General features: G+C 42.3%; 1 protein-coding gene and 2 pseudogenes across 1 annotated transcript in view; 1 reads left to right on the top strand and 2 right to left on the bottom strand.

Annotated features, from left to right (window-relative positions):
- On the bottom strand, positions 1-1,673 carry LOC123937109 (annotated as a pseudogene).
- A 104-nt stretch (positions 1,674-1,777) lies between these two features.
- Positions 1,778-15,367, bottom strand: part of HPSE (heparanase) — a 31,430-nt gene continuing 17,840 nt past the window's right edge. The window contains exons 7-12 of the mRNA XM_045997707.1: positions 14,860-14,953; positions 13,669-13,775; positions 12,425-12,539; positions 9,955-10,073; positions 9,235-9,381; positions 1,778-3,847 (exon numbers count right to left, since the gene is read on the bottom strand). Coding sequence (XP_045853663.1) covers positions 3,688-3,847; positions 9,235-9,381; positions 9,955-10,073; positions 12,425-12,539; positions 13,669-13,775; positions 14,860-14,953 — 742 coding nt within the window. The 3' untranslated portion in view covers positions 1,778-3,687. The remainder of the gene's footprint in view (positions 3,848-9,234; positions 9,382-9,954; positions 10,074-12,424; positions 12,540-13,668; positions 13,776-14,859; positions 14,954-15,367) is intronic.
- Positions 7,516-7,715, top strand: LOC123937664 (annotated as a pseudogene).

Genomic DNA, 15,367 nt, shown 5'->3' with positions numbered 1-15,367 from the left:
CTATCCATTGAGAAGGCAGACCAGCAATTCAGGGTGGGATCATAATGGCTGTGTTTGGAATCTGTCTCACCAGATGAGTTGTTAGACCATGGTAAAGAGACCCATAAACTTCTTCTTGAACAACCAAAGATAGTGTCTGAAAAAAAGATCTGTATTTTGTTCCCTCTTTACGTAGTCTTGTTCTTACAACTTCATGTGGCTATGCAATAGCTGTGGCACAAGTTTCTGAGGTGGCAGCAGCATCATTCCCACAAAATCGATGCTTCTTTCGCAGACTCTTCATCATTTTCCGTTGTAGAAGCAATCTTATATTCCAGTAGCTTTCGCTTAATACTTGGAAGATAACAAAATGGATAACCATCTGATATGCATGTGAAGTAGACACGCCCTATAAAATCCTCTAAGTCCACCTGTCCAATGCACTTTACAAATATCTTCAAAAGCACCCATTCGCTTTTCTCCACGGTTCCTTGCATCAAGTTGTAACCAAATCTTTACAAGCCAAATGGGGTTGGGCTCTGTGATTGCAGTAAAACGAGGTTTAAGTTTGTCCATACTTCTATAGGAAGTGACCTGTGGATGGGGAGCATGAGATGACACGGTCTCACTCTTTTCCCGGGAGAAATGTGCAGTGAATGCCTGCCATTGTGGCTGAAATCATGTGCACCTGGGTAGAATCCGGATCAAATACACCGTTCAGCTTTTCCTCGCAGTTTGAGTAAGCGGCAGAGAACATTGCTCTGGAAGGAGCCACCCCCACTAAATTGGGACCTAATCCTCTGAACAAGGAACAAGGCCTTTCTTTCTCCAAGATCACTTTTAGACAGTGAAGAGGTCCGGGAGACACTACATGGTCGACACTGGCTCCAGCCATGGTGTTCAACTGAACTTCGAAGATATAAAGTGTCACAGAAGATGACTGCAGCCGTGTTTTTACAACTTCCACTGCACATGTCAGAATAGCTTCTTCTGTGCCACCACATCCCCCAACAAACAGATGCACCAGCGTGCCCCTCTGGGTCATTCTCTCTTCTGCATGTCCTTACCCTTCCCGCGGCGCTGCAGCCGAGCTGCCTCCTGCTCCAGCTGGGTGCCCTCGACCTCGGCGGGAGAGCCTCATTAGAGAGAGTTTCTAAAAGACCCTTTAAAGGTAACAGGCAATACCTTCTGAGGTTCAAATATCATTAACTTATTCTGTGTATTAAAAATCAAAATACCTAAGCTAGTTTCAAATGTGTTCTTTGCTGTCATTAAGGAAACATCTGAAGGATTATTGCTGCTGTGTGCCAGACAGGACTCGAAGGACGGGGAATACTGAGATGACTTAAGCTATTGTACCTCTTTCTTACGCACCTGGAGTCAAGTTAGAAAGAGAAAAGGATACAATTAAAATGCTCCAGAAGTGCCACCATCAATGTACAACTGCTAAAGGAACAAAGAAATGGGACTAGAGCTCCTTAAAGGATAGGGGAATTGTGGAAACTGAGGTTCGAGAACGTCTTAATAAATGTGAAAAGTTTGCCACCAAGAACGGAGAGTTGGATCAGTCTGGGTGAGGAACAGAAGACGGAGCGCACCAAAGGTACGGGGGCCTGGAAGTTCAGACCCCCAACCAATGTGGGGGCAGGAGAACAGATACTTCTTTTTTTTTTTTTAAGGTTTTATTTATTTATTTGACAGAGAACATGAGCTGGGGATGGGGGTAGTAAGAGGAGAGGGAGAAGCAGTTTCCCTGCTGAACAGGGAGTCAGATGTGTTGTGGGATTCAATGCCGGGAGCCTGAGGTCATGACCTGAGTGGAAGGCAGATGCTTAACCGACTGAGCCAGTCAGGTTCCCAGGAGAACAGAATTTTTGGCAAGAGTAAGAGTTGAGGCTGAAGAAAGAGGCAGGTGCCAGGTTATAGAGCACCTTATTGTGACAATAAGAATTGGAGAGCCATTTAAGAATTTTAAGCAAAATCAGGGAGAACAGTTAAGAGATTATTATAATAATACAATGAAAAATTAGGCTTTAAATTTGTTAAGTGGCAGAGGGGACAGGGAAAAAAATTGGACAAGACTTTGATCATGATTGAATCTACATGACAAAGGAGGAAACTGTGTACCTGAACATCTCTTTTCAAGGTCAACTCTTCTTGAGTAGGGGAAGTGGCCTATAAAAGGACCTATAAAAGGTAGCAGGTGTTAGCAGTGCCAAAAGAAAATAGGGCTTGTAAATGTAGGGATCTGTAGGCTTAAGGGTTTTTTTTTCAGGCTTAAGTTTTATTAAAAGAATAATCGTACAATATTGAGGTTATAAAATTACTTTATTTTAAATGTGAAAATATAAAAACTGCTTATATATAAAATTCAGGGGTATTGAAACATCCAAACTCTAGGTTCTGTCTTTAGCTCCTTAGAATTGTACTTAAATTTGATTGGGACAATATTCCTAGCAGGCATAAATATAAAGATAATTATATTTCTAAAAATTAAGACACAGGCGAAAATAATTCCTTCTGTCACTGATAAAAGCACAAAACTATAGTGGTCAGTGCCATAGAATTTTCAGAACCCTCTCATTCCAAAAGATTTTTATGAGGAGACAATTATAAAGATCTCAATGATGTTGGCAGTGACTGGGGAGAATGGCCATGTGACCCATTCCTGGCCAATAAGACATGAGGAAACATGAGGAGAGGTTTGCTGAGAGAACCTCAGGAAAGAGTTCTTCAAGTCTATGAAGGAGAGGCAGAAAAGTTGCTCATCTCTCGCTGCCACCAGCCATCATGCCACCAGCTTCGACTGAAGCCAACACTAAATGTGGCAGAGCAGAGAGATGCAAGGGACCTGGTTCCTTGGTGACATCCTGCGCCCTTGCTACTTGAACTTCTTGTTATGTAGGTTTGTAAAAGTCCTGATGGTTTAAGCCATTTGCATCATAGTTTTCTGCTACTTGCAGCCAAAAGTTTCCCAACTAAAACAAGAACTACAGGTAGTTTAAAAGGAAACATTAACAGGCGGCTAAAATGTATTGAATTACATTTTCTCTTCCTGGCAAATCACTTTCATTTACAGTCACTGTAAAATTTCACTTGATGTTTACATAATCCAGTCCCTCTGAATTGTTGTTAGGTTTGGTTTGTTTTTTTTTTTTTTTTTGTACTATCACTTCTGTCTGTTGTATCTCACAGTATTGTCGACAAAGAACGGAGAGAAGAGAAGCAGCAGCTGAATTTTAGGCAGTAGGATTTTAGTAGAATATTTAGGTGAAAGAGACTATCTCTCATTTATGGACAATTTAAAGACTGTAGCAGTAAACTCTTCCCATAGAGACAGCGTACAGAATAGGGAATTGTGCAATCTTTTAATAACTGTTTTTAAAAATAAAAACAACTAAGCACTTTCTTAAAATTAATCATATAGCCTTCACTTACTTGCCTTCTGGCTGTATTGGGAGCGTCCGTATACCTTTTTAATAACCTTAAGTAAAAATGGAACACGCAAAGCACTAAGCTGGTGTTTGGCACAAGGGGCCATTAGCAGTGGTCTACTTGGAACAAAGAGCCACGCACGGAGACTGTCCCAGGTCCCACCAGCTGATTGTCAGGCACCTCCTTGCCTTCCTGTAGCTGGGTTCTGCTTTCCTCTCACCAATAAATACACTTGAAAAGTTTTACCTCGGGGCTAGTGTACGCCTTTCATTTTCAGAGGCAAGCAGTAACTTTGGCATTTCTTATCACAAAAAATCCGTAAGAGAAAGCTGGCAAGCCCAGTGAACTTCCTGGACGGAGAGCTTTTTCTGTCAGAGCCGGGAGGGTGTGACCATCCACCATCCTCAGAGTTCGGCCGTTGAGCTGCACGGATCTGCAACAGGGAGAGACACACCCAAGTTAGGCTGGTTGTGGGAGCGCCACCTTCTCTACAAAAGTCCTGATGTCTTTTTAAGACCAAGGAAATGTGTGATAGCTTATATTAAAGAACTCATGCTTCACTGCTATATCGGGTAAATATTTGACCCAGATGATCTCTAAGCTACACCGGGAGAGCTGAGTCATTGTGACAGAGACCATATGGCCTGCAAAGCCTGAAATACTGACTGGCTGGCCCATTGCAGAAAATGGCACACACAGAATCTATAGGAGGCACTATGACGGAGGTACGAAAAAAATAAACATGATGTAACTTCTGGATTTATGGCAGTTTTATCTGATGGTAAATAACGGGAAAAGTTCCTGTAAAAGGCAAACAGAGATTCAGAATGGAAGTAAATTTCACAAATTTGACATTAAAGATGGCAATGAAATTTCCTCCTCATAACTGTGTCCATAAACCCTCTAACTCCCCATTCCCCGGGGTGATATGCATTCATTTGCATAGCTTATGTTGTTAAGATATTTTGGAAGAATGTATATTGCTGGAGTGAAACAAAAATAATTCTGTTTCACTAAACCACAGATTCCAAAATAATGTATGTTTTCTTTGAATTCAAATTCAAAACTGAGTCCAAAAAATGTGAAAAATATTTTAAGGACAAGTGCTCTTTTTGTGCATATTTATTATTATTTAAATCAAATTAATACATGCTCACAGAAATAAATCCAATACAAACATGGGCTTATAAAGAAAACTGTTGGGGCGCCTGGTGGCTCAGTGGATTAAGCCACTGCCTTCGGCTCAGGTCATGATCTCAGGTCCTGGGATCGAGCCCCGCATCGGGCTCTCTGCTCCACAGAGCCTGCTTCCCCCTCTCTCTCTGCCTGCCTCTCTGCCTACTTGTGATCTCTCTCTCTGTCAAATAAATAAAATAAAATCTTAAAAAAAAAAAAAAAGAAAACCGTTAGTCTGCTTTTAGTTCCACTGTAGTTAATCCCATAATTCTAAATGATGCTTACATCTCTATGATCTTTTTCTCAAGTGCTTTTTACATAACGAAAAAATTTTATTGTTGAAAATTGGTTAATGTCAGACTTATAGGTATGTCATATACATAATACATGTGTACACGTAGATCACTTAAAGGAGTGCCTTACATATAGCGAGTACTGCAAAAGTATTATCTGTCATTATCATTATTCTGACAAGTAAATATAACAAAAGTAACCTGCTAATTCATCATGACCATTTTTAATATTTTGATATATATTCCTTCATCTCTCTTCATCTCTTTTATGTATATATACTCATATTTTCATTTAAACAAGAACAGGCATACAGTACATGGTCTCTTAAAACTTGATTCTTTTTCCCTGAGCACATCCTAACATTTGCTCACATACCCCCACTGCATCACTTTAACAGCTGGCTGTACGGGATCCCGTCGTGTGAGCGTATTAGGATAGTAATTGTCTAGTTTCCAATTTAGAATTATTTTAATTTTCATCTTTAAAAATCTCTCAAACTCTATCTTCACTAAGTATCAGTCAGCAGAAAAACTGGTTTCCATTTAACCTTGGTTAGCTGCCCAGCTCTGGGCTCTATGCTTGCAGATGGAAGAGGATAACCATGATTGTGCGAGGGCCCATGAAGCCCGCCCTGCATTTACACTCGGTGCACACGTGCTTGAGTTGTTTTAGTGCCTACATCACACCCATTTTTAGAAGGGATGGGGGAAGAAAGACCGTGACCATCATCAGGAAACCACAAACAAAAATAGGCCTTGAAAATACGTCTAAATGCCAGTAGTCAGCGCTGTTCTGCACACATTTTGAGACCCATTTTTAAGAGTACATAAGAAAGTTACAGGGGGAAAAAAAGTTGCAGGAATGCTTTAGGACAGGCCACAGAACTTAAAGGTAATCTCATCATTGTCCATCAACAGTGTTTAGGGTTTAGGGTTCAGATGATGAAATACGGGCAAGATAATACACAAGACCATCTGGAAACCTGTTCAATCAACTGTAAAAGTAGCGAAAGGTAGTATCAATACACTGAGAATAAGCTTAAAGCAGTGGATTAATTTTGTGTCGGGCTGGGTAAATCAGGGTAGGAGTTTCTCAAGGGTAGTATCTTGTTTCGTATTTTGAAGTTAGTAGCATGGTGACAAGAAATAGTAGACATGTTTGCCAAGTCTCAGATGAAACAGAGCTGAAAGGAATTAGCAAAGTTTTGCAAATTTTGCAAAATTTATCTGAGATAAATATAAAATACTGCTTTTATGTTAAAGATATATTCCCTCAAGTATTTACTAAACGCTTACTACACAGGACCTTCTTTAGACACTATACAAGCTGTTCAACTAAACACAATTTTTTAAAAAGGTGATCATTGTTTAACCTTCTGAGGTCATTAGAATGAGTAAGTGTGCAGATGAACATTCAGCAAACTAATCTGGGTTACTTTTACATTTTATTTTATTTTAATTAATTTTTTTAAAGATTTTTTTTAATTTAACAGAGAGAGAGAGAGAGATCACAAGTAGGCAGAGAGGCGGGCAGAGAGAGAGGGAGAAGCAGGCCCCCCGCTGAGCAGAGAGCCCGATGCGAGCCGATCCCAGGATCCTGAGACCACGACTCAAGCTAAAGGCAGAGGCCCAACCCACTGAGCCACCCAGGTGCCCCTATTTTATTTTTTTTACAACACTTTAAAGGAGAGAAAAGTATAAGTGATGTATCTTCATCAAAGAGAACTTAAGGTAATAAAAGATTATCCACAATTTCACCAGTTTGCCATTATTAAGCATGAAATGTGTGATCAGAATGCAATGGGCTCTGATAAATACCGCAAAGAGAAGAATCATTGAAGAAATTGGGCGCATTAAGCCTGGAGAGAACAATCTAATTGTCCTGCAGACACGGGAGCTATTCTGGAGAAAATTAGGTATTTGGCATTGTTCACATTAAGGGTAGCAAACTCAAGTGCCCACAAGAGCCAAGGAATTTCTATGTGCAAGTGCAGTAGGACAAGGTCACAGAGATAACAGGGTCGTGGCGGGACTAAGGAGAACCTGTCTAAACTAAATGACCACAATTCAACTCCATCTGTTTGGGAAAACAAGCCCAGATTCCTAGAATATCTGTTTAAAATTTTTTTTTAATGATTTGCGTATTTATTTGGGGGGGGAGACAAAGGGAGAGGGAGAGAGAGAATCCCAAGCAGACGCCCTGCTGACTGTGGAGCCCGACACGGGGCTTCAACTCAGGACCCCAGAACCTGACCTGAGCCTAAACCAAGAGTCAGATGTTTAACTGACAGCCAGCCACTCAGGTGCCCCTAGAATATCTGTTTTTATTTTTATTTATTTATTTTTTAAAGATTTGTTTGTCCGAGAGAGAGAGAAAGAGCAAGCACAGGCAGACAGAGTGGCAGGCAGAGACAGAGGGAGAAGCAGGCTCCCTGCCGAGCAAGGAGCTCCATATGGGACTCTATCCCAGGACGCTGGGTTCATGACCTGAGCCGAAGGCAGCCGCTTAACCAACTGAGCCACCCAGGTGTCCCTAGAATATCTGTTTTTAAAGAAAAGCTAGAAATCCAGACATCATCTTCATTATCAATTTTTAAATATTGACAACTTAGTAAAGATAAAAATTAGTTTTAGCTTTGCGCAGTGGCAGTATCGTAGCCAATGAGGTTTATCCGAGGCGCGATTATTGCTAATTGAAAAATTAGTTTTGAGTACATGCCAACCTCCCCTACCCAAAAAAAAAAAGGAAAAAAGCCCCCTAAACCCACTTGTACACAGGCATGAGGCATAGTTTCTGACCTCTGCTCTCAAGGACAGAACTAAAAATGGCAGATGAAAGGCAGAGAGAGACGTTTCCCTTGCCAGAGAGGACGGCTGCTGGGAGAGCAGATCCAGCCTGATCCAGCCAAGAATCAAGCAGAGCTGAATGGCTTGAACGCCCCATCTAAGCTTGGACTAAAATATCTAACACTCTTCCAACTCTACAACTATTATTCTGTGACTTCAGAAAAGCTTTTCCCTTGTCAGCATCAGATGCAAAAGTACCCACGTTAAAAAGTCAGAACCCAAATAGAAAAAAAATGTGTTAACCAAATATGCATTATTTACATTAGGGGAAAAAAAAGGTTTAAATGGCAGGAAAATGGATAAGTAAACCATGGTATTTTATAAAAGATGCAGCCCATTAAAGATGTCTACAAAGGCTATGTATGGAAGGACATTTGTGGGTGCCCCCTCTTTCCCTTTAGAGATTGTATGATTACAGTTGTAGTAAAATGAAGCCCAGGAAAGACATAAGGTTCCAATGTTAATTATGTTTGTGGAATACAGGTCTTTGGGGAAAGCAAGCTTACTATTCTTTTTCAGGTTCTGATGCTAATTATCACTGAAAACCTCACTTAGCAGTTGCAGAGATGGGAGAGGATGGTGAGAATTTTGTAAACTCTTAATTTTTATGCTCTAGTGTGAGAATAGTCATGATGAAAAACATTCCTTCCAACATGCATTGGGCAGAATCTTTTTTTTTTTTTTTAAGATTTTATTTACTTATTTGACAGACAGAGAGATCACAACTAGGCAGAGAGGCAGGCAGAGAGAGAGGAGGAAGCAGGCTCCCCGCCGAGCAGAGAGCCCGACGTAGGACTCGATCCCAGGACCCCGAGATCACGACCCTAGCCGAAGGCAGCAGCTTAAACCACTGAGCCACCCAGGCGCCCCATTGGGCAGAATCTTAAAACGTTTGTGATGCCTGACTCTTCAAGGCTCATGGTCATTTTGGGGTCTTCTGTTGAATATGGTCTTTTATAAGACATATCCAATGACTGGCTTTTAAAAACTAAAACGTGCTACAACTGACTTCAAATAATCCATCGAAAAGCTACATTTCTGGACATTTTTTTTCTTTCTTTCTCTAACCAGATAAAAACACTACGGTCACACTGTAAGAGAGTCACACTCAGCTCACATGGTGTAGTATGTATACTGACCCCACACCCTTAGTAGCAGTTAAAACATAGGTATGTTTTGCTTTAGTGACTGCATTACCAAGAATTATAAGTTTTTGTAGAGGAGATCATCTAAATGCCTTGAGGGCATCTTGACCTATCAAATTGTTTTGAAATGCACACTATTCCCTAAGATAACTCCTAATTTGTGTTCATATCGTTCTTCTTTGGACTCTGCGAGAGTTATATGTGTACTGATAAATATTCATAGATAAACTTCCTGAATATTAGGAATTGTTAGATCTTGAAATAGTTGACTTTTTTTTTCCTCCCTTGCAACACCTTCTATTCTGATAAATACCAGTCCGTTTGGGAAAAGTTTGAAATGAAAAAGGAAAACTACTCACTTGGAAAGCAATCCGTCAGGACCTAAAGGTCTCACGAGGTATTTGTCCACTGGTTTGTCGAATAGATGACGGGGCAACTGTAAGCGTTTGGTGATGTTATGGAGGTTTAAGGCGTACAGAGTTAGGTCTCCTTCTTTATACCTTGGGCTAAAAGCAAATAGATTAACTCCCTAAAAATATTTATCTAACTTAATTACAAACATAATCATGGATACTAAGTATTAGTCTCTGTAATGATGCTGGGCCTTCTTTTTATCCTTCCTTTCATGATTACGTTAGACAGCTAACGTGGGCCTATTTGAACACACGGTTGAAACTGCTGCCCCTCATGCTACCATTTTCTGGGTGAGAACATTCTGAGGTCTTTGCTGCTTTGTCAGGCTGACTTGCTAGGAAGCTAGTCAGCCCTATTCAAACCGAGGGGGGTTAAGTAATAAACAACAAACTTTGTGGATTCCTAGGAATTCAAATTATAAGCCATGTAAACAGGAGCTTTTCCTAGCCTTACGATAAAACTAAAACAAGTAAGAAAATTAAATCTAGGGACACTTTTCAGAATTTCCATCCAAACCATTCTCCTACTTCCTATGGGTCCTCAGTATTTCAAGAGTTCCCACTCACCAGAAATCATGGGTGGCTTTACTTTGACTAGAATTACTATTTTAGCATCATCCTATCAGGAAGAGCGTATTACGGAAAGAAACGTGAACACATACTTACTGGTTGACATTGGTGCAGTGAAGGTATACTCGAAGTTTACTTCTGTCCGGACCTTTCACACTTGCCGTAAACACGTTGGTGCCCACCAGTTTCTTGAACAGAAGAGATAGCCAGTAATCCTAGTCATGGTGGTTGGGTAGAGAGGAATAAAAATAGATTTTTTTAAAAAAGATTTTATTTTTTTATTTGTCAGAGAGAGAGAAAGAGCGCGCGTGTGCACAAGAAGGGGGAGTGTCACAGGGAGAAGCAGGCTCCCCACTGAGCAAGGAGCCCAATGTGGGACTTAATCCCAGGACCCTGTGATCCTGAGCCAAAGGCAGATGTTTACCCCCAACCCACTGAGCCACCCAGACATCCTCCAAAATAGACCTTTACTTAAATTTCTTTATTTAACAAAAATAGTGTGAGCAAATAGTTAATCCTACAAAGACTGTGTCTATTATCCTAGAGGATTTAAATGACTATCTTTTTGATCTGTGTTCCCACCATGAACCTGAAGGCATTTTCTTGTTTGCTACTTTTTGTCATTGGAGGACTATATCTGCACAATTCAGAGGGCCATGACCACTAGGATATATACCTCAAGAATGTAATTCATTGCTGAAGGAGTTTAAATATTCTTTATTGTCTATCATCCCAGAATTCGAAGCAAAGCTCAAAGCAGAACTTTTAGATATACACATGTACACACATACACACACAAAGGCAAGTGTTTACCATAAAACATCTACCAGTTTAAGAGATTAAAATAATTTCTGTTTTTTAAGATTTTAAGAAAAATTTAAGTAATCTCTACACCCAACATGGGGCTCGAACCCATAACATGAGATCGAGAGTCACACGCTCCACCAACTGAGTCAGCCAGGCAGCTTTAAAATGACTTTAGAAGCTTATAAGCCCCCTTCCTGAGTAAAGTAATGGATGAGGCAACGGTCATTACCGGCTATCAAGACTTAAAAAAAAAAACCAGAAAAGGAAGAGCGAGAGAGGGACAACCAGACATTACGTGCCTCTTGTGGGAAGCGTGTGACATCTCCTGTGAAGAATTATTGCAAACCAAAACAAAAACCAAAAATCTGAATGAGCTCAAGCTTCTAGGTCTAACTGCCAGTTTACAAGAAACAGAGGAACTTGCTAAAGGGTAGCACGAGAATGAATTTAGCAAAATCCAGAACGTGGGAAACACTATAGAAAAAATCACCTTTCTTTAATTAGCAAATTCCACAGGACAGAAAAGGGGATGGGAGGGGAAACCTGCAAACCAACAGACTTAAGAGATGTTTCAGTCAAATGCAGCTTATGGACCTTGTTCGATTTCTGATGTGAACGAGCCGACGACTAAAAATATTTGAGACGATAAGGAAAAGGTGCAACGCCCACTCACTAAGCATCCCGTGATACTGAGAGCTGAGTGCGAGCACTGTACAGTAGGGTAATATCTTACATTTGTGTGAAGGAGATACACACTGACTTATTGACGGTGATACGGCTGAGATTAGCTTGAAAGTAATGCAGTGGCTGGGAGGTGAGGAGTGGGGAGGACTAGAGATTAAACACGAGTGGGGATTTAGATGCTTTTCTCTCTACTTTGAAACTTTCCATAATAAAAATTGTGTGTCTGGTTTGTGTGTGTGTGTGTGTGTGTTTTAAAGAATGCTACTCAGTTTATACCCCAAATCTTCCTTCTTCAGCTGAGGAAATGTAGACTCAGCAGGGCAAGCACATTTTGTTTCTCTGCTTACGTTCAAATTTTTCGTTCACTGGAGAGGAGTAGAATGAATTAAGCATTTACAAAGGAGATCTAACTTCAGTGTGGTTTGGTGACTGTTAGAGTGGGAAGCATTCGGGCCTCAGAGCTAGGATTTGCCTGGGATTCTAGAGTGACATGGGACCGTTGTGTGACCTCCCCTAATTACCCAACCTTGTCTCAATTTGAACTTCCTCATCTGAAAAATGGATCTAAGACACTGCCTTGCCAGCGTCCAGGATGGCAAATCAAACAAGAAAAGACTTGTAGGGGGCCTGGGTATCTCATTCAGGTGGGCTTCTGACTCCTGATTTCAGCCCAGGTCATGACCTCAGGGTCGTGAGACAGAGCCCGCCTCGGCTCCTCACTCAGTGTGGAGTCTGCCCAAGATTCTCCCTCTCCCTCTGCTCCTTTCCCTTCCATGCCCGCACCTCTCAAATAAATAAATGAAGTCTTTAATAAAATAAAATTAAATTGAATTTTAAAATCCCATACTACATCCCAAGTGGCCCATATTAAAAACATTATTCTGCCTCTCAGTTTCTTCTTTTGGGACACACAAGTATGAAAACCAATGGCCACTAAGGTTTCCTCCAATTCGTCATTCCGCGGATTGGCTACCTGCTGAACTACCCAGAGGACTGACTGTTCCTGGAGGTTGGTACCAGGGGTGCTCAGTGTACTCCAGGCTATCGCGGCAATGGGGAGACAACGGTCACTTACAGGGAGAGGTTCGAAGTTTTCATCCACTAAGTGGTAGTTTCCGGCCCCGAAGAGCACTTGCCTCATCACCACTTCTATGCCCATCCTGGCCGACAGGCCCAGTTTATCCAGCCACCTGGAACAGAGTGCGGCCCAGCTCGCTTTAGGTTTGGAAGCCAAAAAAACTCAGTTCTAACTACACGCTATTCTGATAGACTCATCTATGTGGGAGGAATTGACAGGAAGTCAGAAAAGTGCTAATAATTATAAACAAGCCATTCCAATGAAATGGAGACTGCCCTTCCCCTCGCATGTTCCCACATCAAGCATGATAGCAAACCCTAGAATACTATTAATATGCCACAGGAGTTTCTTTCAGGGTAAGAAAACATCTGCAAAGCAGAGTGGACAAATTCTCACCCTACAGGCAGTCACTCTCCATCTTGCCGGATACTCTCCCCACCTCCCCACCCCCACGCCCACGTGAGGAAGAAAATGTTGAAGAAGAAAAGGCAGTTTGTAGTCACCAGGAGTAAAACATAAAGCAAGTAGAATCACACCTAGACTTTCATGACCATCTCCCTGCACGCCCTCCATCTTTGGCTAACAGCAAGACAAACATCTTGATTCTTAACTCTCCTCCTCACGGCCCCATGAGAAAAAAGGATTTGTTCTTTATTCTGGATTCACAAGAATGAGGTTAGGCGCAGGGGCAAGAAAAAGTCTCTGTGTGAGGAGACAGAACTATTGATTAAGACTGTTGATCGAGTTATGGAATGTAAGTAAACCAGTTGTTTAAAGGCAGCAAGTTTGTGGTGGCTGGATGACGAGGGTGATTTAGTTAAGTCTTCAAACTCACTAGTGGCTCCCCTGGGGTGACCTCACACTTCAGACTCTAAGCGCCTTGGGAATCTTTGAAGAGAGCTACAGGTGTACTAAGGATCCCTCTGAGACTCAAGCCTCGAGAGGCACTCTGATGATCTCTCTCAGAGGATGGAACCCTTAGGGTATTTATGGGCCATAATTTAGGAACAGCACTTCTAAAGCAACTCATTCACACAGTGATTAATTTGGGACAGCCGTTCGAGATGCCCAACAAACGTGAGTAAACATGTCCTTGCAAAATCTGGCATGAGTTATGGGTCTCAGCCATAAAAACCGTCTTTGATCAGCTTTTTGGCTGATGAGCTGCTTCAGCAGAAGCTGTTTGATAAAGGGCCAGGAGGACGTCGCAGCCTGTCCCATGGGGGTACCGATGCACTCACATGAAGCCGGCCGCAAAGGTGTTGGACAGCAAGGGCGCTCCCCCGCCGTACGCAGAGCTCGTTTCTCCTAACCAAACCTTCTTGTGGGGTCGGGTCTCCTCAACGACCTGTGGACAGGACAGTCCCCATTATATCTGCAAACAAGCCGACCAGCTGTGGTGCTGCAGATTGATGATGTTCAAAACCTTGTGTTCCCTTGGGGCGCCTGGGTGGCTCAGTGGGTTAAAGCCTCTGCCTTCGGCTCAGGTCATGATCCCAGCGTCCTGGGATCGAGCCCCACATCGGGCTCTCTGCTTGGCAGGGAGCCTGCTTCCTCCTCTCTCTGCCTGCCTCTCTGCCTACTTGTGATCTGTCTCTCTGTCAAATAAATGAATAAAATCTTAAAAAAAAAAACAAAAAAACAAAACCTTGTGTTCCCAGACCGATTTGTCCGATACAGTTACAGATCACGTTCGTGGTCGTTCAGGTCTCGGGCAGTTTACTTTTATTCGAATACTCAGTGTGGAAGGAGTTGAAATCATCCCCTTCCTATGGCCTTGGAGAGTTAATTCTACCAAAGGGCTATTGGAAGTGTTTTTAATTTTTAATCCATACACATGGGTGAGGACTGATGCTCCGGGGACTGAGGGTGAGTGAGTCAAGGGAAACATGGAACCGTGTCTACGGCTGGAACGCAGAATCGGCGAGACCACGGAATAAAAACTGGCTTCATGGACGTCCCTCCTCATCCATGGTTTGGCCTTCGGCTGTATCTGTCACCTGCGGTCAGCTGTGGTCTGGAGGCAGATGACCCTCCTTCCAACCGTCACCAGGAGGTCACTAGTAGCCTAAGGCCATGTCACAATACATCTGTCATGCGTCTCACTTCCTCGCATCACGGAGGCGCCTTCTCATCTCACATGTCCCAAGAAGAGTGAGTGCAGTCCAATAAGGTGTTTGGAGAGAGACCAAATTCACATAACTTCCATTATAGTATATTGTTAAAATTGTTCTATTTTATTACTATTGTTAATCTCTTACTGTGCCTCATTTATAAATCAAAGTTTATCATAGGAAGGTACCTGTAGGAAAAAGTATTTATAGGGTTTGATATTATCTGTGGTTCCTGTCACCTGCTGAGGGTCTTGGGCCATACCCTCTAGAGATAATGGATCACTCTCCTTTAGGGAAAAAAAAAAAAAAGACTGTTACCTGGAGAACTTTTTGCACAGATGAAGTGAAAGTGTCCAGCACGTCAGGGTTTAGGAAATCTTCTTTGGTAGCCATTCGTCCATTCAAGTAGTAGCTAAGTCATTCAGAAAATATTCAGAACAAAATAGCAAACCGTGCTTCCCGCTCTTAAGTTATCCGGCTATCAGGCTCTCCCTCTGACCCCTCTCCACCCCGCTGGTACACGCACGAGTATCTTTAAAAGGCAGCAGTTCCAGCAAGAAGAGTCCAAGACGGAAGAGGACCCGCTATTCTGTTTTTGTTTTTTTTTAATATTTTATTTATCTATTTGACCGAGAGAGGGGGAAAGAGAGTGCAAGCAAGGGGAGAAGCAGGTAGAGGGAGAAGCAGGCTCCCTGCTGAGCAGAGACCCAGACGTGGGCTGGATCCCAGGACCCCGGGATCCTGACCTGACCTGAGCCCATAGCAGAGGCTTAGCGGACTGAGCGCCAACCCCCACCCCCCAGCGCCCCTCAGTTATTCCTCTTGA

The sequence above is a fragment of the Meles meles genome, chromosome 2 (genome assembly GCF_922984935.1).
Source record: "Meles meles chromosome 2, mMelMel3.1 paternal haplotype, whole genome shotgun sequence".
NCBI lineage: Eukaryota > Metazoa > Chordata > Mammalia > Carnivora > Mustelidae > Meles > Meles meles.
Note: the sequence above shows the minus strand (reverse complement) of the source record. Positions and strands in the feature narration are given on the sequence as shown.